Here is a 23,702-nt window from a genome sequence, read left to right as displayed (position 1 = left end):
TCCCTCTGTCCTCTGTGGGTCAGGTGGGAGGGAGTTGAGATGTGAACCCCCACCTGCCCCGAGGGGTGGTAGAAAAATGGAAACTCTTTTAGAGAGACATTTTGGGATTTAATAAAACTGATGTGAAACTACCAAAGTGTGAGTCCTCACAGGGCTGGTTTGGAGAGAATCGGGCTGTGTGGTGGTCGGGGAGCAGGTGTGTTCTGATATGGTGGCCTCTCTACTTCAGTTCTCCAGGGATGGGAACAAGATAAATGGGTCCCTACCTCAGAAATAGCCATGGTTTAATGTCTGGAGATGGATATGTGGGATAACCGAACAAACAAATTGATCTATAAAAACCTAGCGTCCCTGATCCCACTCACTTAAGCTCCAGGCAATTCCTCATCTCCCCTTCCCTCCGTGAATGGGTCCTTCACCAGGGACAGCACAACTCTGTCCCCCTCTCTATTTTATTTTACGCTTTTGGAAGGACAGGGTCTCGTGTAGCCTAGGCTGGCCTTAAACTCACGATCCTCCTGCCTCAGATCTCTTGAGTGCTGGGAAGACAGGCGGCCTATGTCACCACCATATTAAGGGATGACATACACATTTGTGCTTCGCTGTAGAGAGGGTGTTGACCACTACCGGAGGACAGAGGCAGAAGACCCTGAATTGCCACTTTGTTTCCATTGCCCAGACACCCTCACCTCGGGGATCAGACACCCATGCTGGAGGGCCCACGCAGGTGGGGTGACTTCTCACTGTATGTGTGAGATGAGGATGTTGGAAGGGCTTCCCCTCCTTCAGCTTTTTGGACTCCTCTCTGTCCTGGACAGAAGCCTGACTAGGAACATGGACTCTCTCCCCACGAAGTCCTTCCTCCCGTGGAACTGGTATTTTGAGCCCCCCACCCCTTTACTGTTGGTAACTCTAGTGCTAGAGTCGGAGCGAAGCGCAAAAACCACAGGAAAGTGTGACATAACTGCCCCTCCGCCACATCTCCCCTTTGAGTTAATTCACACCCTAGGATGACTAGTCCATCTCCCACCTCTGGGCCCCCCAAACCCCTCCCTAAGGTCTTCCAGGAAACCCTCCCCTGTTGTCTCCAACTCTAGAGGTGCAGAACCTGTGACAACAGTCTAAACCACTACCTAGACCACGGGAGGTGGACACCCCCAGAGCAGCCAGCCAGTAAAGTCATCAGCAGGGCCCTCCCCCACCACGCAGGAAGAGAGGAGCCAATCCAAGAGGGGAGGGGAAGTCACGCAGGAAGGGAGGGTGTGAGAAGAGTCAGATGCCAGGCCTGAAGCTACAGAGGACTCCCAGCCAAAGTGACTGCTTGCTGGCTGCTTCTCTAGTTCAGAGGACCCGAGAGTCTGGGTGCACATCCTTTTTCTGTCTCTAAGACCAATAGTCTAGGTTATCTGTGTCCATGGAGCCCTGCCGGTCCCTGGCTCTGCTTGCTGGCTCCCTGGGCCTGGTTTCTACTCTGATTGCTCTGAGCACTGACTTCTGGATAGTGGCCACAGGCCCCAACTACTCTTCCCACTCGGGCCTCTGGCCAGCGACACACGGGATCCAAGCAGCAGGTAAAGTACAGTGGGTTCTGGGTGGTGGGAATGGCCAGAGGGGACAGACACCCACAAGTCTCATCTTGCATCAGGTTATATCCATGTGACACAGAGCTTCTGTATCCTGGCCACCCTGTGGAGCCTGGTGTCTGTGGGCTTCCTGATTCTGTCTTACCATCCGGCCCTGTCCGCCCCAGGCCGTGGCCCTCTGGTCTCAACTGTCATGGCTTTTGCTGCAGGTATGAATGGGAACTGGGCTGCACTAGCACACAAGAGCTGGTGAGTCCTGCAGTGGCCAAGCCAGCTCTCTCTTGTTCTTGTCCTCAGCGCTCTCCATAATAGTGGCCATGGCAGTGTACACCAGTCATAGATGGAGCCAGACTCCATCTCCCCAGGTCCAGACATTCTTCTCCTGGTCCTTTTACCTGGGCTGGGTCTCCTCTGTCCTCTTCCTCTGTGCAGGTGACTATTCAGCCCGCCTCCCCGGGGAGGACCCTGCTGGGGTGTGGGGCAGGGCAGTGAAGGCCACTCAAGTACTTCATCCCCCTCCCACCTCTGTCTCCACACCAGGCTGCCTGAGCCTGGGTGCTCACTGTAGAACCCACCGGGCTGGGTACGAAACTCTGTGAGCAGAAGGCAAGCGAGTGGGGTCAGCGGGATGTTTGGAACCTTGTCCTCTCAGGAGCCACAGAAGAAATGCAGGAGTCTGTCTCTGCCCCTCCCGCCTTGCCTTACCTTTCATTGGTTTCTCCACACATTCAATAAAAACCTTCTGCGATCTAATTGCTCCAAGATCAATTCAGTCTCGACATAAACCAAGCCTATCATCCCAGCTACTCAGGAGGCCGGAGCAAGGAGTATCACAACTTCAAAGCCTGCCTGGGATACACAGTAAGTTCAAGGCTCACCTTAGTGAGACCCTGCCTCAAGACAAAAAATGAAACGAGGGCAGGTATTGTGGCTCAGTCGTAGAGACTTGCTGAGCATGAATGAGGTCCAAGTTCCATCCTTAGCGCCTAAGTCAACCATATATGAGCCTTATGGTGAGTAACAGAGAAGCCCTCAGGGAGGGGGAGAGCCATGCAGACCCGCCCACCTGAAGTGTGTTCCGGCCTGAGTGGACACGGGTTCCCTGTGTCTCTCCTCTCTTTGAATGCTTTTCTTTCTCTCAGTCTCTATCTTTCTCTTTTCTTCCCCCAATGGACCCCGTTTGACTAGATATTTCCTTTTCTCTCTGTGAGCCCACTCTGAGGCCACTGACACATATCACAAACAAGCCCTAACCACTAGCATTTGACACCAGCCAGATGACAGCCACAGCCTGAGGATGTGGGGGAAGACTAAACCCAGGCTTTTTTTTTTTTTTTTAAACCAGAGATGACATTTAGTAACTATTCTTTTGGTTTAGCACAGAAAATGGAATACAGGACCTCCTTCAAATAAGGCAAACCCTTAACCACCATGCTCCATTCCCAACTCTCTTATACCTTTTGAGATGAGGCAGTCCTTGAATTCACAGCAATCCTCCTGCTTTACCCTCTGAAATATTAGGATTACATATATTCATTAGTACAGGAATATGCAATCCAGGCAGAGGTGCCCAAAGATGGAGACATGGAAAGGGTATGGAAGGTGATTTGTGTCTAGAATGTCGAATGTGGTGGTGGTGGTAAATGATGACAGAGAAGCAGATGGGAGCCAGGGCCTCTATTGCCACAGCTAGCTTTATCCCGAGAATGGTGGCACATTGGGCAATAACTGAAAGGGGAAAAGCTGGGCCAAATGTGTGTGTGAGAGAGATAGGTCTCCCTCAAGTGACCTGGGGTGAGACTGGAAGGTTGGAAAGCAGGTAGGAAGGACAGACCTTGGGTCAAAGGCACAAGGGAAGCAAGGAATGCACCTGAGGCTCTGGTCTGACAAAGTGAGACCAGCAGAGCGGCAACAAGTTTGATTCCACGACGTGATCTCGGTGGCAATGTGGCTGAGTGGCCATAGAGGAGAGCCAGGAGCAGGGGAGGCTATCTGGCAATCAGAGGAGGAACCGGGGCTACAGGTGGCATTTTGGTTGCTCTCTCAGATCGTCAGGGTCGCTATCCTTGGGGAGAGGAAGGCTCTCCTGGAGAGAGGCTTATGGTGGCACCCGGAGGAGATCAGCATTTACCAGGGGAGTGGAGAAGGGGGCAAGCCCTGCCTGCACAGAGAACTGGGGACCAGGAGAGCTTATGAGGGTACCATGACTGTTAAAGGAAGAGAGCTTTTAGAACAACTTGATCAGCCATGCAACAGCTGCAGCTTTGAAGCTGTTCCTACTCTCTTCCCTTCCTTTCCTCCTCTCTCTCCCCCTTTCTTCCTTCCTGCATCATCTGTCCTTCCTCCATCCCTGCTCCTTTTCTTTTTGAGACAGAGCTTAGCTGGCCTGAAACTCACATATAGCTCAAGCTCACCTCGAAACTGAAGGTAATCCTCCTGCTTCATCTTCCTAAGTGCTAGGATTGCAGACAGAAGCAACCGAGCCCAGCTTCCAGCTTCCTCTTTTTCTAAAAAAAAAAAAAAAATTTAATTTTTATAAGTAAATTGTTATTTTTAATTATGTGTACACATGTGTCTGTGTGTGGGTTATGTGCATGTGAGTGCAGGTGCCCAGTGGAGGCCAGAGGCATCGGATCCCTTGGAACTGAAGTCCCTTTGGATATGAGCCACCCTGGGACCTGAACTCAACTTCCGAGCCTCACTCCAGAGGCTCTCTTAACAGAATGACAGCTCAGAAAGCCCTCCCTGAACTCGGGAGCCCGAGGCTGGAGGACTGCTCCTTGTTTGAGACTGGCCTGGCCTACATGGTGAGTTGTATAACAGCTAAGGACAACCTAGTGAGACTCTGCCTCAGAACAGAACAAAAGCTAGGAAAGGCAGTTCCAGCCTATAATCCCACCACCGGGAGGTAGAGGCAGAAGAATCAGAAGTTCAAGGTCAGACCTGGCTGCTCATATGGTCTGAAAACAACAACCCTGCTGGATATGGTGGCACCTGCCTTTGATCCCCGCACTTGGGAGGCAGAGGCAGGCAGATTTCTGTGAGTTTGAGGTCAGAATGATCTACACAGTGAGTTTCAGGACAGCCAGAGCTACATGGTGAGACCCTGTCTCAGAAACAAACAAGCAAAACCAAAACATTCCAGAAGAACAGTGACAGAAAATGAATATGCTTCTGGGGGAGGGTATCCCTTTAAATGGCTACTAGGAGAGAGTTCTGGAATCTCTGCTGCCTCACAGAGAGCCACCCTCCCTCCCCGCCATCCTGTGGGCTGTCTGTCCCAGGGGACCAGGCTGTGAGTCATTTTCTGGGGCGTATATGTGTAGGGGTAGGGGTGGGGAAGGCACTGGGCCAACAGGGGCCGGTATGGGGTGTTCAACTGAGGTGGGCAGTCCCTGGAGGACAGTCACTGAGCTGTGAGGCCCGAAGCAAAGATGAGGGCATGGGGGTGTGGAGGGTGTGGGGGTGTGGCTTCCGGGGAGGATGTCTTAAAGGCCACTAGGACTTAGAGGAAGTCATAAGTTCTTAGGGAAGGAGGCTGAGGAAGGGGCCAGGAACATGGGATGATGGGAGATTATGGAATCCTTTTTGTTTGTTTGTTTTGTTTTGTTTAAGATAAGAGTCTCACGTAGCCCAGGCTGGCTTTACATTCATTATGTTCTGGAAAATGACCTTGTACCTCTGATCCCCCATCACTGTCCCCCAAGCGCTGGGAAGACAGGTGTCCCTCACTATGCTTAGTTTGTAGCGTACTAGGGAACGGGACCTAGGTCAGGCTTCGTGTATGCCAGGCAAGCACTCTCCCACTGAGCTGCATTTCTAGCTCCCGTTTCTGTTTGCTTGTTTGTTTGTTTAACTTCACACTGTAGTCCACCTGGCCCAGAACTCATTGTGTGGTCCAGGACTGCCTTGGACTTTCAGTCTCTTGCCTCAGCCTCCTTGGTGCTAGGATTGCAGGTTTGAGCCACCATGTGACTAGTGTTGGGGATCTCGAGGTCACCAGGCAGGAGTGCTTGGGGAGGGAGGCCTTCTGAAGTGGAGGAGCCTCCCCCACAGGCAAGGGTATGAGCTGGCCCCACCTTGATGTCCTTGGCAGCTGCTTCCTTGGCATGGGGGTGAAGAGGAGCCTTCAGACTGGAGGCAATTTGCTTAATCTCTTGACCAGCATCCTCACAATACTGTCCACTGCTACCAACTACTGGATCCGACAACAGGGAGGCCACAGTGGCCTGTGGCAGGAGTGTAGCCATGGCATCTGCTCCAACATTCCCTGCCAGAGTGAGACCCTCACCTGCCCCTATATCAGACCACACTCCAGAGTCCTCCCCTACCCCCAGCTCCAGCTGTGCCCTTCCACCCCAGGCTCAGATCCAGCTGTCCTCCACCACCAAGGCTCTTCCTCCCCAGACCTGTCTCTCTGCCTTCTTCCTATGTGTCCTCATCGGTCCCCATATAGACACCCCAAAACAGCTGAGCTCTAGATGCACAGTGTGTGGCCGGATGAGGGTGGCCAGAAGAGCTCAAGGTTGCTCTTTCATCGTGGCAGGGTGCCCAATTGATGCTACTCTGTCTCTACAGACACCCTGGCAGTGACCGCAGCATGCATGGTGTTGGCAGCAACCTTCAGTATCATATCTTTGGGGCTGGGGATGAGGATTCGGTGCCAAGAGGGCGAGTCACTGCGTAGCCAGAATGCCATTGTCTTACTTTTTCTCAGCGGTGAGAAGGCAGCCACCCCCATGTCGGAGAGTGGGTGGTGGTGATGGCAGTCCTGAAGGAGTGGGCCAAGAGAGGTTGACTGATGTGGTTAGAAATGGAAGGACATGGCTGGAGGATGAAGTGGAGGAGTCCAGTACAGGAATGATAGACTCCTAACAGTGGGAGAAGTGGGTGTATCTCTAACTCTTTTACCTGCTCTTGGGACTCTTTTCTTCCCATTGGGTTGCCTTGCCCTGGCTGTGGTCTCCTGAAGGCCTGCTCTTTTCTCAAGAGGAAACAGAGGGAAGTGGATCTGGGGGTGGGGGAAGATTTGGAGAAGCTAGGGGGAGTGTAGGGAGAGAAAACTGGTCAGGATGTATTGTATAAGGGAAGAATCTATTTTTAATAAAAAGCAAGAAAAGAAAACAGGAGGGCAGGGGGAGAAGTCCACAAAGGTGGAGCCAAAGGGTAGCTGGGCTACTTTTCAACCAGCCAGAGGCCGTCCTGAAGGGCGTGGCCTAGGCAGTAGGGGCGGGCTTGGGAGCAGCCCCGCCTGGTCCCGCTCACCTGACAGGTGGGCGTGGCCCAGGGCTGTTGCTGCTGATTGCATTGGCTGGATACACTGCAAAGAATGCCTGGAAGCCGGAAGTCTTCTTCTCCTGGTCCTACTTTTTCGGATGGCTGGCTTTACCCTTCTCGTTTCTTGCGGGTAACCAGCCCAAGGGGAGGAGGGTGGAGACTACCCCTCTAGATGACTCCCCACCCCAGAAGCTTCCCAGTCACCTGTTCTCCCAGGAAAGCCCACAATGACTTCCAGGGACTCCCCAACACCTGCACTCCAGATTCCAGCACACCCGGTGGAGACGCCCTTGGAGTCCCCATCCCTAGTCCCCAGGCAGGCCAGGTCATCCGCCCTAGGGCCCACCTTCCTCCCCCGGCTCTGCACTCCCCTCCTGCCAGGCTTCTGCTTTCTGCTGGCGGACATGATCATGCAGAGCACCGAAGCTATCAGCGGGTTCCCAGTGTGCCTGTGAATGCGGCCTGACTGGGGCAGAATAAAGGAATTGCTTTTAGTTCCGATCCTGCGTGCTTTTCTGCTGAACGTAGACAGGCTTGAAGACAACGGGGACACGGATGTGGGGACCTGTAGAGTAAAAGAGGTCCGGAGGAATGTGGGTCGGTGGGAGCGAAGACACGGATACTGGAACATGGAATGGACCCGGGGTGGGGGTCACGGGAGACGTGGGCGAAGGGAGAGAGTATGAGGATTAGCCGACACGGGGAGTCGTAGGGGACATGGGGGCAGGGGACGAGCGGACCTGGCGGAGTCACAGGGGAGCAAAGTGTAGAAGCATAGATGTGGAGGGAATCTGCAGAAAGAACGCGGAGACAAACAAGCGAGGGGGCCGCGGGCGTGGGAAAAAAGACACAGGGTGCGCGTGGGAACACAGACGCGGCGACTTGGAATGATGGGGAGAGGAGGAATCTGGATGTGAACTACAGAGCTGGGGACAACAGACGTGCGGGGAAGGGGGGAAGGGCTAGGACGAACAAGCTCCCAGCAAATTTCTCTTACTGAAATGCCCTTTCCCCTACTTCCGCGCCACGCCCCCTCCACCCATTGCCCGCCCTGGATCCCGCCTCTCTCCCTGAGTCCCTCTTCCCATTGGTTTCCTCTGGGCTGTGCGGCGGTCGATTGGTTGGAGGTGCGGCGCGCAGGCGTAGAGACAGATACGGGCGTGGAGTGACCTGAGGTCCGGTTTAGCTGCAACTCGACCCGGCCAGTGATTGCTGCAGGAACATGGCGGAGCTGCGCGCGCTTGTGGCTGTCAAGAGGGTCATCGACTTCGCTGTCAAGGTGACTTTCCCCACCCCGATTCTGTCCCAGCACCTTGAGACCGCAGCTATGAGCTTCCAGGATCAGGAGCGTATCCCGCATGGGCGATCCTTCTCAGTTTCTGTTGCCCTTTGACCCTGGAGCAAAGATCAAGGGCTGTGAGTTTCTGACAATCAGATCCCTCTTGGGTCGCGACCCTGCTTCCCTCCTCCTCGGTCCTTTGGTAACTGTGGGCTGGAGGAATCATAATCCCTATTTAACACATGGGGAAACTGAGGCATAAAGTCACTTAGCAAGGGAGAAGCAGAATAGAGACTTATATGTGCGACCTGCGATTCAGTCACTTACCACTTTCTAGGCTGCATTACCTGCTCTGCAAGTACCCCACATGGGGAGCCATCTGGTTCCATGGAACTCAGAAACTGCCTCACCCACATAACCACGGGATGCTTGAGGAAATTCTTTAGCTAGAACGGGAAGGAGACTCGTGTTTGCTTGAAAAGCAAGTTCAAAGGCGCCAGCTACCAGTTTGACTTTGAGACAATCTGATGTTTCATTGTCCATGAGAGGTTTTAGGGCTGGATCCCTGAGGTCCTGGTCTCCTCTCAGAAAGAAGCTGGTATAGGCAGCATTGAATCAGACTGGTTCCCAGGCCAGTCTCTCTCAATGCTTGGCCCAACCTGAAATGAAAAAGATGGTGGCAGTTCATGTCTGTCTGTCTCTATCATACTGGGAGTCCCCCTCTGAGTCCTTCAAATTTCCTAGCATTCCAGGCACAGGGGCTGTGCACCCAAGAGACCTCTGAGATAGGTGAAAACTGGCTACAACATTGACGTTAATACCGCCAACCCCACACCCCCACTGAGGATTAATAATAAGGGAGAATACAGGAGGCAGACTCAGACATGAAATGGACGTGACCCTAACAGCAGACTCAAGTAGGTACAAAGCACCAGCAGACACAAGTCCTGTGCAGAGATTAATCCATTTACATCTTCTGTACTCTTAATCCCATAAGGTAGAGACAGAAACTGAGGCCTTGCTACTAGCCAGATCCCCCAGCCAAGTAAGCAGCAAGAGTCAGAAGTGCAAACAAGTCTGGCTCTCTGCCTGTTTGCCAGAGAGAAAACAGGTTGGCTTGGGGATGCTTCTAGCAGCCCGTGACAGAGATGATACTTCCAGACTTACTTATTGAGACACATACAGGTTCCTGGGACTCAACTCAATCACCATTTATTTATTTTGTGTGTGTGTGTGTTTGTCTGTCTATCTGTCTGTGGTGTGTGTGTGTGTGTATTGACGGGGACTCAAACCCAGGACCTTTCAGATGCTATGGCAGGCAAGTGCTGTACCCTTGAGCTATAGTTCCAGTCCTTTTTCTGTTTTATTTTTAAAATTATTATTATTATTATTAGTTAGAGACAGGGTCTTTTTCTTTAACATTTTAAATGATTTATTTATTTTTATTTTATGTGCATTGTTGTTTTGCCTGCATGCATGCATGGGTGAGGGTGTTGAATACCTTGGAGCTGGAATTTAGAGACAGTTATGAGCTACCATGTGGGTAGCCTAGCTCCTCTGGAAGAGCAGTCAGTGCTCTTAACCACTGAGCCATCTCTCCAGGCCCTAATTTTATTTTTTAATTATGTCTATGTGTGTGGATATGTGCACATAAGTATAGGTGCCTTTGAAAGCCAGAATAGGGCATCAGAGCCCCTGAAGTTGGAGTTACAGGTGATTGTGAGCTGCCTGATGGGGTGCTGGGAACTGAACCTGGGTCCTTTAGAAGAGCACCAAGTGTTCTTAACTGATGAGATATCTAGCCCTAGAGACAGTCTTATTTAGTCCAGGTTGGCCTGGGCTTCACTATAATGTCGAGGATAACCTTGAACTCCTGATCCTCCTGCCTCCACATCCTGAGTGCTGGGATTACAAGTGTGTACTACCATGCATGGGTCTCTCTGTTTTATTCTGAGATGTTTCGTCGCCCAGGCTGGCCTCAGACTCTCCGTCCTCTCACTGGCTCTGATGCATGGCCTGCAGCACCACACCCAGCATCCTGACCACTTTGAATCAGCTCTAACCACAGCACCTCCTGGTGCAGAGCATGGCCCATGTCCTTTATGATATATCCAGTGGGAACTGAGAGCTGAAAGGTGAACACGGCATGGTACCTGCCACTCTGCTGTCCTCAGGGTCAGTGGCTCTTCCCTCCCACACTGTGCAGGGCTTCGAACTTCATGTCGAGCGTCTGCTGGTACTCCCTTAAAGCAAGTCAGTGAGTCGGACCTTGCTAGCTAGCTGATCACTTGGGCCAGACTTAGGCGCCATAACACCCAGGCTCCCGTGAACTGTCAGTTCTCAGCCCCAGCCCTAATACACTATTGTTTCCTTTCCAGCCCCAGGCTCCCGTGGACTGCCAGTTCTCAGCCCCAGCCCTAATACACTATTGTTTCCTTTCCAGCCCCAGGCTCCAGGCCCTAGCACGTTAGCTCCTGTTTCACCTGAACCCTAGCTCCAGCCTGCCCCCTGGATCTTGGGCTCTCCCCTCCAGCCCTTTCTCAGCCTTGGGGATTTCCTACATGCAGGACTGACCCTGTCTTGCCCTTCTCAGTGTTCTGTGGCTCCCCAGCACTTTCAGTACAAAGTCCCACTTTCTTGGACTGGTTTTGGGGACCCTTGGCTATTTGGTGCAGTCATCTATGTCCCTCCCGGGGCCCTCCCTTGCCATTTCTGGTCTTGTTCTATAATCCCTTTCCATAGTATATTGTGGTCCTCTGTTTATCCCAGTGTGCCACCTGCACCTCCATTTTCAGATGGGCAACTCCTTGCCAGCTGGACCAGGCCTGCCTCACCTCTGTTCCCAGCATCACCCCATCTCTCATAATGTTTGCTCAGAGATCACCTTCTCGGAGGCCTTCTGTGATCCCTTGCTGAAAATCACAGTTTTCAGAGGCCCTACCCCCTCCGTACTCCTACTGTGTAACACGTGTCCTTTTCTTATTGCCATTCTGGAATTTGAAATCTGCTGGGGGAAAGAGTGTCTGATGTGTTCACAGTGGGAGCAGCCTCGGGCTGCAGGCATGCCATCAGGATGGTTCATCTCACTGATAAAATGTCCCTTAAAAATTATTTTTGTTTTATGGATAAGAATGTTTGCCTGTAAATATGCTATGTGCAGTATTTAGATGCACTGCTCTTGGAGGCCAGGAAAGGGCATCTGATCCCCTAGAACTGAAATTACAGATCATTGTGAGCCACCATGTGACTGCTGGGAACCGATCCCCAGTCCTCTGCAAGAACAGCTGTTGTTCTTAACCACTGAGCCCTCTCTCCAGTTCCAGGGAGAATGGTTCTTGCCTGGACTCCAAGACCAGCTGTCTGGGCCCACTCTTGGCTCTGTGACTTTGAGGAAGTTAATTAGCCACTCTGAGCCTTTTTCTCCTCCTCTTGACAATGGTACTTATGGTAGTGCCTACTTTACGGGGGGAGGGTTAGTTAATTTTTATTGCATTTATTTAGTGGGGGGGGGGGGTCATGCACATGCCACAGCACTACTGTGGAGACCAGAAGCCAGCTTTTCCTCCTCGACTGTGTGGGTCTCAGAGATCAAATTCAGGCTGTCAGCAAGCACCCTTATCTACTGAACCCTCGCAGTGGCTTACATGCGCCTTTCAGCATATCCGACTGGCAAGGGCCAGCCCTGTGACTGTTGGAGGTAGGTTAAAGAGTCCTTGGAACAGTGCCTAGTATGCGGTGAGTGCTGTTAACTGTTTGACCTGTGAGTGATGGAAGTCTCTTTAGCAACTTCCTTAAAATATAGCCAGTGCTTGCAGAAACAGGGAGAAAGAGGGTATTAATAGGTATTTGGCAACTCCATGATGTTTCGTTATGGCCAGGGACACATTTTCCATGAAGGTTAACCCTCCGAGTTATCCAGGAGAGGCTGGGTAATTTGAGGCCCAGAATAGAACCTTGTGGCCCGGAAGCATGAGTCCACCTGCAGAGTGGCCGCCCCACCCCTTTAGTGCTGGAGGAAACACTGGCTCTGCACCTTCCCTTCACCGCCACTGTCACCTCGCAGCCTCAGGCCCTGGCGTCGCCCCCAAGAGACCTCTCGGTTTGCTGCCACTGAGCTCCCTTGTGGGAAGGTTCCGTGCTCTGTCCCCACAGTAGCCAGTCTGTCTGTCAGTGATCTCCCACCCTTTCCCATCAGGCTCCATTAAGAAAAGTATGGCACGGACCCAAAGGGAAGTCTGTGCACTGTGTCAAGGGTCCAGGAAAGGCTGCCAGAAGCTGCATTTTAAAACCCTCTCTTTAGGGCTGGCTCAGCAGTTAAGAGCATGGTCTGTTCTTCCAGAGGTCCTGAGTTCAATTCCCAGCAACCACATGGTGGCTCCCAACCATCTGTAATGAGATCTGGCGCCCTCTTCTGACCTGCAGTCACAAAATGCTGTACACATAATAAATAAATTAAAAAAAAAAAAAAGCCCTCTCTTTAAAAATAAGTGTGTGTGTATACACATGCACAAGCAAGCATACATGTATGCGCCCATGGGCCTTGTCGGAGGACAAGCGGATGGGTCACTTCTCTCCTTTCACCACGTAGAGATCAAAGTCAGCTTGCCAGCATGCACCTTCCCCGGACTGAGCCCTCTCAGTGTACCTCTTATTTCCTTTATGTTTATCTTTATTGAACTCCTGATTCTCCTGCCTCTACCTCACAAATACTGGGATTATAGGTGTGTACCCCTACACTTGGCTCATAGAAACTCCCTTGCCCTGTAATCCCATCTGCCCTGGAAGCCTCCTCGTGAACACTGAAAGTTCAAGGCCAGCCCGGGCTACAGTGAACCCAAGGCATTCTGAGCAATGTAGTAAAACCCAGTCTCAGAATCAAAAATATGGGGAGCGTATTGCTGGTGATATAGTTCAATGGTCCAGTGTTTACCTAGAACACAGCAAGCTCTGGTTGTGTCTCTTAAAGGGAATAAGATAGTTTATTCTAGAGCCATTTTGAGTGACCATGGCCCAGAAACACAGATTAAGGTTACCCCAATTACATCTTCCAGTGTGGAGGCAGTTTCATGAAGTTTTCATAGTTTTTCAGAACAAAGTCATAGATCAAGGCAAGTTTAAAGTACACTGCTGGCCACACCAGAGACGTATAGCTCATTGAGATGGAGGAAGCTCTCCTATAAGCCTAAAATGCTACATGATGGCATACTTAGCCTTTGGATTGGCGGAAGCTAGTGGTCTGCTAAGTTAATAGATTCCAAAGGTTTTTATCTATTAGTCCCAAGATGTTAGTTCCGACAAAGGAAGGCAAGACCAGCTAGAAGTAGCTCAAGATCAGGTAATTAGCCTCTGGACCTGCAACATCCCAATCTCTCCATAGTCCTGATATTCTAATCAGTCAGAATCTGCAGACAGCTTATTTTCAGTTTTCTTCAAAAAACAAAACCCTCTCTTGGATGTAGTAGCAATAGACACAGTTGCTGACTCCATAGAGCCTCCTGCTGCCAAGGCAGTCTTGAGTTAGATGCCCTCCCTCCCACCCCTGTTCCCACTTCCTCCCTGGGTGATCTCGGGTCAGCACTGGGTTTCTCCTGCCTCAGTTGCTCCAACGTGACAATGACAGTGACCAAGTTCCCTGGCTGTTAGGACAGACTACAAGAATCCAGGCTGCTATAGTAAATTAGAGCTCCAGGGCAGGGCTGCCTGCATTGGGCAAAGCTTAGAATGCTAAATATTTGGGGAACCAGCCTCAATATTATGCATCCCAGGGGCTCAGGAGAGAGAACTACTAACGGCGTGGACTATTTTCAGGAAATAGAATCTCAGCACACCGAGCTCTATCATTCACTTGCTTTAATTCCTCTGGCATAACATCCTTTATACACAGCTTCAGTTCTGTTCTCATGTCTAGCTTCTTTCTTGCCTGATATCTCTATATCTATCTACTGTCCCCTCTAGGTTCTATCTTAATTCCTTCATCTAGTTCTGTCCCTTCTAGGTTCTCATCTGTCTAGTTCTTTCCCCTATCAGCTCCTCTCCCGTCTCCTTCTCTCTCATCTGGTTCTTCCTCATCTTGTTCTTCCCCATCTGGCTCTTCCTCACCTTCCATCTCGTTCCTCTAGTCCTCTCTTCTGGCCCTTCAATCTAGTTCTTCCCCATCTCAGTTTGTTCCTCTCAAGTTCTTACCCATCTAGTTCTTCCATTCTCTTTTCTCTTCTCTGTCCTGTGCCCTGGAAGTCCTGGTATATAAAAGGGAGGGTCCAAGCTAAATTGTGTAAAGCTATTACTTAATGTCCACCTCTCCTAGGCGGTGTCTCCTTGTGGAATTTACCGTAAGTCAGGAGTATTGGGGAAAATTATAAAGGCCACTCCACGTAGTTAAAAGGAAGATTTATTTAGTGGATGACTTACAAATGAAGGAATAGATAGGTTGCGGGGGGGGTCTGGGGAAGGTGTATCGCAATCCAGCGGTGTTCTCTGGAGCTCTGCTCAGTCAACCTCCACCGTCCAGGGTCCAGGAACAGAGAGAGCGCTTGCCCATCCAGGCCTCTGGTCTCCAGACGCCTCCCTTGGCCCCGCCTCATAGGTATGACAGTTGCCAGAGTCTCAATGGGGGTTGCAACTTCCAGAACCAAGCTGGGATAGCTACCCACTACAAGGAGATTCGCATGTGGGCTGTTATCACTGTTATCCTCGGAAGTTGGGTGCCCACCTGGGTGGTGTTTCCTGTAGTCCTTGAAAGTGGCTAAGAGAGATAATCTGATTCCAGAGAAAGCCTTTCCTGAGGCTGTTCTCCAAATACCTGGAATGTGTATGTCTAGAGAGTGATCAGTCTACACTGTTAGCCCTTCTTAGGGAAAAGTCAATTGGGAAAACTATGAAGGCACACATGATTTTCATAACAGAATACAGCTGATATATAACAAGCCAAGTAACACCAAAAACTCCTTGGGATTTGGCTTCCTCTGGAGGAATTCCCTGATCCCTCCAGGTAGTGACTTTGCCATAACCAGCTGAGTTCTTATGATATTCCTGCGGCCCGCAGCAGAACCCGTATCTAAAATATAAGCAAGAGAGGGTTGGAGATGCCACTCAGTAGTGGGGTGCTTACTGTCATGCTGGGCTGAACCCTCGGTTCTGCCAAAGAAAGGAAAAATAAACACTGCTGTAGATGTGTCAGGACAATCATTGGTTTCCGGCTTAGTCCTTCCAACCAGCTAGAAACATGGCGGGCATCTGCAAAGGTGTCCACTGAGCAGGTGAGCTGGCAGCTGGCAGGTTTCCTTGGCCCCTTTGTCCTAGGGTGGCCACAGGGAGGTCAGCCCTGGGCCTTCCCTGACTTAACCAGCACAGACTTTCCTAGGGAGGGCATTTCCTCCCTGTCTTTAAAGAGGAAACTCATATATTACTTCTTTTTAAAAGATAGGATCTCATGTAGCCCAAGTTGGTCTCAAACTTTATGCAGCCAAAGCTGACCTTGCACTTCAGATTCTTCTGTTTCCTACCTCCTAAATTCTGAGATTACAGGCCCATGTCACCATGCTTGATTGACCTGGTGCTGAGGGTGGAGCCCGGGGCTTCTTGCATGCCAAGCAAGCACTCTGCAAACTAGACTATATCCCCAGGCCTATCTTGAATTTTGTTTTTTTGTTTGTTTCTTTGTTTTTTTTTTTTTTGTTGTTGTTGTTGTTGTTTGAGACAGGGTTTCTCTGTGTAGCTTTGTAACTTTCCTAGAACTCACTCTGCTGCCCAGGCTGGCCTCGAATTTACAGAGATCAGCCTGCCTCTGCCTCCCAAGTGCTGGGATTAAGGGTGTGTGCCACCACCACCCGGCGTGAATTTGATTTTTTAAGACAAAGGTTTTTGTTTTTATTTTCCTTGCTGGTGTGTCGAAGTGCATGGGGAGGTTCTAGAGCCTTAGCTGTGACCTCCTAAGGCAGTTCTCAGTGGTTTGTTGACCAGTGTTTGCTTCACAGATAGTGATATATAGGATAATTCAAAGCCAGGGCCATTAACCCAGCATTTATGAGGATCATAACTCTAGGGTTAGCCTGGGCCACAGAGCAAGTTCAAGACCAGTATGGGCAAATTTTTAAGACTCTATCTGGACATAAAAAGAGATACTGCAATGTAGCTAACTGGTAGAATGCCTGTCTAAAATCTACCAATGAGGAGCTGGGGTTGTGCCTCAGAGGCAGAACTTCTGCTAGAACCCCCAGTGAGGATCTGGGGGTGTGGCCCAGTGGTGGCACCTCTGCCTAAAATCCTCCAGTGAGAAGCTGGGCGCATGCCTCAGTGGTAGAATCCCCACTAAAATCCCCCAGTCAGCGTTTGGGGGCGTGGCTCAGTGAGAGAATCCCACCTAGAATCCCTCCAGTGACAGTCTGAGGGTGTGGCTCAGAGATGGAGCCCCTGCCTTGCATGCCTTTGGAAGGCCATTGGTGCCTGTCACAAAAGTCAGTACTGCTGGCCTCTCTACCATGAAGCCACCCTGCGCTACACTGGCCACGCTGGCTTCTTTTGACTCTACCTACTCTCCCAGCTCCTTTCTACATCAGGGTCTTAATACCTGCTGTGAACTTCCCTGGAGTACTGTTCCTCACACTTCACCTGGTCAGCCTCAGTCCTCTTTCAGATCTTAGTCTAAGGGCCACTGTCCCATTAAGCTCTTCCTTAACAGCTCTTGCAGGCCCCGGTTCCCTTCCCTCAACAGCTTCAGAAACTCCTGGACATCATCAGGTGGTGCCTCAGGGGCTGCCAGACTGTGACCCCTTCAACCAGGCATTGCAGCTCAAAGCCTGCTGCCTCCTGTGTGGATGGGGGTGATGAGAGCTGGTCTCTGAGGCTAGATTATTGCATGAGACTAGGTACAGTGGCTCAGAGCAGGTGGCTTCATTTGGGGTGGGTGGCAGCATCGGGTGCAGCCAATGACACACACCTGTAATCCTGGCACTAGAGGTGAAGGAAGTGAAGTTGTCCTTCGATCTCTGTGTGCTTCCCATGACACACATGAAGGCACATACAAACACACAGCAACATTAGGATTTTTATTTTTAATTATATGTATATGTGTGTTTATATGTGCACATGTGAGTACAGCCAGAAGGGGGCGTCAGATCCCCTAGAGTTGGAGTTACAGGCAGTTGTGGTGCCCCAGTGCTCTGGAAGAGCAGCAGGTGTTTAAAAACACACAAATTTAATAAACCAGCTCCTCTGGGCCTCTAAAGGGAGCACTCTCCCCAGGTCTGGATTTAGGTCTGTGAAACTGAATTTGGCTGCTTGTTTTGAGCTGACCTCACTTCACAGCCCGACCTCGAGCTCCTGAACCTCTTACCTCAGCCACTCTAGTGTTGGGATTTTCTGGGACTGAAGCATACACACTTTCTCCCATAAATATACACATCTGTACACACACACACACACACACACACATGCCAAGAGTAGAGACAGAGTCCACACAACCATGTGAAATGGCCCTGCTGCTTAGTAAAATCTGAATGAGAGATGAGAGGGTGGCCTGGCATCATCTGTGAGTTCTAAATGGCTATGGGTTAGAACCCATGGCCCTAGCGAGACAAGAAGGTCTTGGCCCTTTGTGGACCTCTGCTGTCCCGTCTAGCTGTGCCAGGTCAGCACTAGGCCCCGGCCTTGAACCCCTCCATGATGCTTGTCTTCCCTGTCTGCCACACAGATCCGGGTAAAGCCTGACAAGTCTGGAGTGGTCACCGATGGCGTGAAGCACTCCATGAACCCTTTCTGTGAGATTGCGGTGGAGGAGGCTGTGCGGCTGAAAGAGAAGAAGCTGGTGAAGGAGGTCATCGCTGTCAGCTGTGGCCCCTCACAGTGCCAGGTGCCTGGGGACCCTGAGTGTGAGCAAGGAGGCTGGGACCTCAACTCCTAGGTCTAAGGGGAGAGGATTGAAGTCTGACGCCTCAGTCTGAGGGAGAAAGCTATCTGAAGCCCTGGGTCTGAGGGAGGAGAGCTAGGGCCTGGACCCTGGGTCTGAGGGAGGAGAGCTAGGGCCTGGACCCTGGGTCTGAGGGAGGAGAGCTAGGGCCTGGACCCTGGGTCTGAGGGAGGAGAGCTAGGGCCTGGACCCTGGGTCTGAGGGAGTAGAGCTAGGGCCTGGACCCTGGGTCTGAGGGAGGAGAGCTGGGGCCTGGACCCTGGGTCTGAGGGAGGAGGGCTGGGGCCTGGACCCTGGGTCTGAGGGAGGAGGCTGGGCCTGGACCCTGGGTCTGAGGGAGGAGGCTGGGCCTGGACCCCTGGGTCTGAGGGAGAAGGGCTGGACCTGGACCCTGGGTCTGAGGGAGGAGGCTGGGGCCTGGACCCTGGGTCTGAGGGAGGAGGCTGGGCCTGGACCCTGGGTCTGAGGGAGGAGGCTGGGGCCTGGACCCTGGGTCTGAGGGAGGAGGCTGGGCCTGGACCCTGGGTCTGAGGGAGGAGGCTGGGCCTGGGGTATTTGGTCACGACGTGATGAAGGATGTCTGGTTAACTGCTCTGCCTTCCTCAGGAGACCATCCGTACTGCTCTAGCCATGGGTGCAGACAGAGGCATCCACGTGGAGGTGCCGGCGGCACAGGCAGAAAGCTTAGGCCCCTTGCAGGTGGCCCGGGTCCTCGCCAAGCTGGCCGAGAAGGAGAAGGTGGACCTTTTGTTCCTGGGCAAGCAGGTTGGTGTGCCAGTCCTTCCCTTGCCCACTCCTCACCCTTCTTAGGGTGGGTGTAAGACCACAGGGCAGTAGGCTCAGGCCTGGCAGTTGACACAACCCCAGTCAAGCAGCAGGACCCTGCCATCTCCACTGACAGAGCCTGAGCTGCAACACAGACTACTGTGAGTGACAGAAGACGCTTCTGGCCAAGTGTGGAGTTCAGCAAGCTTTGGTTTGATGGGTGAGACAGAGACCTGGCCCAAGCCAGGGGCAGTAACAGGTTAAGAATGTGCTGAGTCCGGCTTGATAACTGTGTCTGTGTTATCACAGGAGTGCAGATAACCAAAGAACATGCTGAGGGAAGAGTCAGACACTTGGTGTATGAAGGGCTGAGACATCGGGGAGATGTGGGTAGGAATTCAGGAGACTGGCCTGGCCTTGAAACAGACTTGAGTGTTTGTTGTAGGGCACTAGGGAGCCACAGCTGATCTGTGAGTAGGAGAGGGACAGGATCTCCTCTGGGGCCAGGATGAGTGGTCTGGAGTTTGGAGAAGGTGGGCCAAGGTGATGACTGGGCTGTACTGGGGCTCACTGAGGTAGTCTCGCCACTGTTTGACCAGTCTGCTCTGGAGACCCAGGGACACTGCCCTTCCTGTGGTAGCTGCCTTTTTCACAAAGGCTCGAGAGATGGCTCAGCAGTTACGAGCAATGGCTGCTCATCCGGAGGTCCTGAGTTCAATTCCCGACAACCATGTGATGGCTCACAGCTGTCTACAGTGGGATCTTATGCCCTCTTCTGGTATAAAGTCATACATGCAGATAAACACTCATGTACATAAAATAAATAAATCATTTAAAAAATAATACTCTTCATGGTGTCGCAGGAGGAGGGCAGAAGAGGTGTATGGGAAGAGCCGCAGGCAGAGGGGAGGAGAAAGATAAAGGGATTATGGATGGGTCAATGAGGCATAGAAGCAGAGGATACAGGAAGCCAGGGAGACAGCTGGGGTCCTAGGGATGGGGGAAGGAGCTCCAGGAAACCAGGACAGCCTGGGGAGAGAGTATGGGTGCTGGTTATGTGGGTCCTGCCAGCACTGTGAAAATCAGATAATAGAAGACATTACCAAAGCCCAGGAGTCACAGCAGAATTCCGTAAACTGAGGCCAAGTGCTGAATCGGAGAACAAACCAAAGAGACAGGGCCTCATGGGGTTGGGGTCCAGGTATCATTGGTACCAGGTGTTGGCAGCCTGGCATTTAGCAGCTGCAGGAACACCAAGACTTCATGTGCCCACCCCTGAACCAATCAGTGGAGTAAGGAGGGGAGAGTGGGTGAAATACTTTTACTGACTTTGCTCTTGTTCCTTCCGGTTTCTGCTGTGGCTGCCACAGACCCTGGCTGCCTTGTAAATTAGGTGAATGGACAGCTACACAGGGGTCTCCACATCCCTGCATAAGTGACTGCTTATTCCCTTGGTCCTAGGGAGGAAATCATTCTAGACCAGCAATCAGCAATCTGTGGCTCCAGGCAACATCTGTTTTGCCCATAAAGTTTTATTGGTTCACCCACACATGTTCACATGCGTATCTCCTGTAGCTAGAGTGCTACGTGACCTGCTAGAACAGCTTGTAAAGCTTAAGTATCCTGTCTTGCACTGTTATTGATAAGAAGTCTAAGAGGCTAGCACCAGCCCAGCCATTATCACAAAGTCCTCCCTCTCTCTCCCTCCTAGGCCATCGATGATGACTGTAACCAGACAGGTCAGATGACAGCTGGGCTTCTGGACTGGCCGCAGGTGAGGCTGGGGTAAGGAGCACCTGACCTCTTCCTTCTAGCTCAGCTCCTCCCTGGGACCTTTGCACCTGCTGTTTTCCCATTTGCTCCTGGCTCCCCCAGTGCTCTGCTTCAGGACTCTGCTCAAAGGGACCTTTCCTACCTACACTGAATGAATCACTGTTGTGAAGAGACACGCTTACTGGTTACTCGACTGTCGTGGTTTTTAGAACAGCCTTACTGAGAAACCAGGGACCCACAGTAAGCTGTGCACACTTAAAGTGTATGATTGTGATATTGCGAAGGAAAGAAGGAAGGAAGGAAGGAAGGAAGGAAGGAAGGAAGGAAGGAAGGAAGGAAGGAAGGAAGGAAGGTAGGTCTTTGCCACCAAGCCTGCTGGCGTGTGGGAGAAAACCGGCTCCCCCAAGTTGTACACACACACACACACACACACACACACACACACACACACACACACTAAATAAACACAAATAAATAACTGTAAAATTTAAGAATAATAAGATGAAGCATGACTGAGGAAGACACCAACTGTTGTCCTCTGGACTCCACATGCACCTGTACACCCACACATGTGCAAAAACGCACAAAGTTCACTCAGCCTGACACATTTTGACACAGGGACTACCTGTTGCCAAAGTCATGAGAGTGCACCTCAGATTTCAAGTTTTCAGTTTAAACTAAGTAGGACATGGTGAGACAGCTCAGCAGATAAAGGCTCTTGCTAGCAAGTCTGACTGCCTGAGTTCGAGCCCACTGTGAGACCCTCGTTCTCCCTCCACCTCTTGAGTGCTGTGATGACAGGCGTGCACCAACAGCCCTAGTGTATGCAGTGCTGGGGATGGAACACAAGGCTTTGTGCACACTAGACAAGCACTGTGCCAGCTGAGCTACGTCCCAGCCTCCAAGTTCCTGCTTCTACAGCAGAATGGAGAGCCTGGTTCAGGTTCTTTAACTGGTATTGAGGGCTGGAGAGATGGCTCATCACTTAAAAGCATGTTTCTCAGTATCCATGTCAGGCAGCTCACTGCCTGTGACTCCAGTTCCAGGAGCTCCAACACTCTTCTAGCCACTGTGGGGACACGCACGTGCGCGCGCGCGCACACACATACACACACAAATGATATAATAAAAATGATAAATGTAGCTAGTGTTAAGATAGCAGGGTGACCAAAGCTGAGACACTGTAGAACAGAACAGACTCAGGGAAGTGACATGTCTAGTGTGTCCACCCTCCATCTCTTAAAGACTTATTTTTTTATTTACATATATGTGTGTTTGTGTGAGTGTATGGGGGGCCCCTCAGAGGCCAGAAGATGGCTTTGGACCCCCTACAGCTGGAGTTACAGCCAAGTATGAGCCACTATGTCAGTGCTGGAATTGAACTCAGGTCCTCTGGAAAAGTACTAAATGCTCATAACAACTTACCCGTCTCTCTAGTGCCTAGATTTATTTTAGTGTGTGTGTGTGTGTGTGTGTGTGTGTGTGTGTGTGTGTGTGTGTGTGTGTGAGTGTGAGTGATGGTGGGTAAGGGCAGTGTGCACGTGTGTGCAGGTGTCTGGAGAGGCCAGAGGAGGGCATCAGAACACTGGAGTTACAGTTACAGGCAGTGTAAGTCATCCGACATGCATGCTGGGAAGCAAGCCCAGGCCTTCTGCAGGAGCAGCAGGCGCTCTTAACCACGGAGCCGCCTCTCCAGCCCATCGCCACATTTGAATGAAGAAGTGAAGATGAGCCCCCACCAGAGTTTGCTCACTGTGGGTCACCCCTGGTTTTACATATCACAGGGACTCTTGCCTTCTGCTCTCATCCACTCATTTCACTTCTCTGTGCATGTGCTCAGCAGCGGAGCCCAAGGCCTGCTCAGTGCCTGTTTTGAATTGACTTTTCTCTGATGCCGTCTCCTCCAGGGCACATTCGCCTCTCAGGTGACACTGGAGGGAGACAAGATCAAAGTGGAACGGGAAATCGATGGGGGTCTGGAGACCCTACGCCTGAAGCTGCCATCTGTGGTGACTGCTGACCTGAGGCTCAATGAGCCTCGCTATGCCACACTACCCAACATCATGGTGAGTAGTTGGTGGCAAGCCACTGGGCCCTCCTGTGGGAAGGACTGGTGCATCCTCAGTGATTGGATGGCACAAGGGATATACCATCCCAAGGAGAGGGTCACCTGGCCATCCTGGATAGCGGTTCCCAGGCTCATCTGCCAGTGGTAAAGTTAATGGGCTAGTGTAGTAAGTAACAGGAGAACCTGTCAGGGTCACAGCTGGTAGAAAGTCTCTGCAGACCCCAGAGGGGTTTCTTCCTGTCATCCTAGCCGGTGCAAGTTCACTAGACAATCCTGGACAAATTACAAGGCTTCATCCAGTCACCTTGGCTCATGAAGGAAGGCTCATGGTCAGCTTTGCCAGTTGGAAGTCATTGTATAGGTCATCTGGTGGGAGCCAAGGTCTCTTGGTCAAATCTGCACAGCAAGCAGGATAAGTATTTTCAGTCAGCTTGACCAAAATGGTATGTTGAGTGAGTCACTTTGGCCAATATGGAAGGTTGAGTGTGTCACCTTGGCCAGTAGGAGGGTTCAGTGGTCAAGTTAGCCAGTGTGAGGCTTCAGTAGGTCAGCTCAGCAGCAGTCTATGTACCACAGCCAAAAGGACATCTGTTCTCCCTGTGCTCTGTGAGAAGCTTAGGGTGGATCACTAAGGGAGATCTGCTGCTGTAATTGAGCATCCCAGCCTGTAGGGATAGACTACATCCGCTGTAGCTGTGAGAAATCCCAGCCCCGGCCAGCAGCGAGGTCCTGAGGGATTCTGGCAACACATATGGCTCTGTGCATGTACCACTCACCAGCAGGAGGTAGGGTCAGGACAAGGCTTGGTAGCCCCATGGGCCACTGATTCCTGTGTGCAGAAAGCCAAGAAGAAGAAGATTGAAGTGATCAAGCCTGGAGACCTGGGTGTGGACCTGACCTCCAAGGTCTCTGTGATCAGTGTGGAGGAGCCCCCTCAACGCTTAGCAGGAGTCAAGGTGGAGACCACAGAGGACCTGGTGGCTAAGCTGAAGGAGGTGGGGCGGATCTGAGACCCTCCCTGATACTCTGCAATAAAACTGTGCCTTTCCAAGA

General features: G+C 51.5%; 3 protein-coding genes across 6 annotated transcripts; all 3 read left to right on the top strand.

Moving 5' to 3' along the window:
- The first annotated feature begins 1,241 nt into the window (after window positions 1-1,241).
- On the top strand, window positions 1,242-2,336 carry Nkg7 (natural killer cell granule protein 7). Its single transcript, XM_006986153.4, has 4 exons — window positions 1,242-1,571; window positions 1,646-1,792; window positions 1,881-2,015; window positions 2,124-2,336. Exons 1-4 carry the CDS (start codon window positions 1,415-1,417, stop codon window positions 2,180-2,182), a joined length of 498 nt encoding a protein of 165 aa, XP_006986215.1. The 5' UTR covers window positions 1,242-1,414; the 3' UTR covers window positions 2,183-2,336.
- A 2,441-nt stretch (window positions 2,337-4,777) lies between these two features.
- Cldnd2 (claudin domain containing 2) lies at window positions 4,778-7,354 on the top strand. Of its 4 annotated transcripts, none has more exons than XM_006986154.3 (5): window positions 4,778-4,878; window positions 5,680-5,861; window positions 6,162-6,302; window positions 6,871-6,990; window positions 7,242-7,354. In XM_006986154.3, the coding sequence occupies exons 2-5, from the start codon at window positions 5,693-5,695 to the stop codon at window positions 7,313-7,315; spliced, it is 504 nt and encodes a 167-aa protein (XP_006986216.1). In that variant the 5' UTR covers window positions 4,778-4,878; window positions 5,680-5,692; the 3' UTR covers window positions 7,316-7,354. The 4 variants fall into 4 exon arrangements, with proteins under 4 accessions (XP_006986216.1, XP_042129608.1, XP_076432910.1 ...); XM_042273674.2 differs by having other exon boundaries at window positions 6,856-6,990; XM_076576795.1 differs by having other exon boundaries at window positions 6,856-7,354.
- Window positions 7,355-7,979: 625 nt separating this feature from the next.
- Window positions 7,980-23,702, top strand: Etfb (electron transfer flavoprotein subunit beta). Its single transcript, XM_006986155.4, has 6 exons — window positions 7,980-8,139; window positions 17,828-17,986; window positions 18,650-18,808; window positions 20,520-20,582; window positions 22,489-22,647; window positions 23,489-23,702. The coding sequence occupies exons 1-6, from the start codon at window positions 8,083-8,085 to the stop codon at window positions 23,657-23,659; spliced, it is 768 nt and encodes a 255-aa protein (XP_006986217.1). The 5' UTR covers window positions 7,980-8,082; the 3' UTR covers window positions 23,660-23,702.

Source organism: Peromyscus maniculatus, chromosome 1 (genome assembly GCF_049852395.1).
Source record: "Peromyscus maniculatus bairdii isolate BWxNUB_F1_BW_parent chromosome 1, HU_Pman_BW_mat_3.1, whole genome shotgun sequence".
Taxonomy (NCBI): domain Eukaryota; kingdom Metazoa; phylum Chordata; class Mammalia; order Rodentia; family Cricetidae; genus Peromyscus; species Peromyscus maniculatus.
The sequence above is the reverse complement of the archived record's forward strand: the minus strand, read 5'-3'. Positions and strand labels throughout refer to the sequence as shown.

What these genes read in the sequence shown, in the direction of transcription:
- Cldnd2 (XM_076576795.1), top strand. Translation starts at nt 5,693, where the DNA reads ATGGGGGTGAAGAGGAGCCTTCAGACTGGAGGCAATTTGCTTAATCTC. An exon ending in CTCCAACATTCCCTGCCAGA is followed by an intron (nt 5,862 to 6,161) that starts GTGAGACCCTCA and finishes CTGTCTCTACAG; the next exon opens with ACACCCTGGCAGTGACCGCA. An exon ending in TGTCTTACTTTTTCTCAGCG is followed by an intron (nt 6,303 to 6,855) that starts GTGAGAAGGCAG and finishes CTCACCTGACAG; the next exon opens with GTGGGCGTGGCCCAGGGCTG.
- Etfb (XM_006986155.4), top strand. Translation starts at nt 8,083, where the DNA reads ATGGCGGAGCTGCGCGCGCTTGTGGCTGTCAAGAGGGTCATCGACTTC. An exon ending in GTGGCCCCTCACAGTGCCAG is followed by an intron (nt 17,987 to 18,649) that starts GTGCCTGGGGAC and finishes TGCCTTCCTCAG; the next exon opens with GAGACCATCCGTACTGCTCT. An exon ending in TTTTGTTCCTGGGCAAGCAG is followed by an intron (nt 18,809 to 20,519) that starts GTTGGTGTGCCA and finishes TCTCCCTCCTAG; the next exon opens with GCCATCGATGATGACTGTAA.
- Nkg7 (XM_006986153.4), top strand. Translation starts at nt 1,415, where the DNA reads ATGGAGCCCTGCCGGTCCCTGGCTCTGCTTGCTGGCTCCCTGGGCCTG. An exon ending in ACACGGGATCCAAGCAGCAG is followed by an intron (nt 1,572 to 1,645) that starts GTAAAGTACAGT and finishes ATCTTGCATCAG; the next exon opens with GTTATATCCATGTGACACAG. An exon ending in TGTCCTCTTCCTCTGTGCAG is followed by an intron (nt 2,016 to 2,123) that starts GTGACTATTCAG and finishes TCTCCACACCAG; the next exon opens with GCTGCCTGAGCCTGGGTGCT.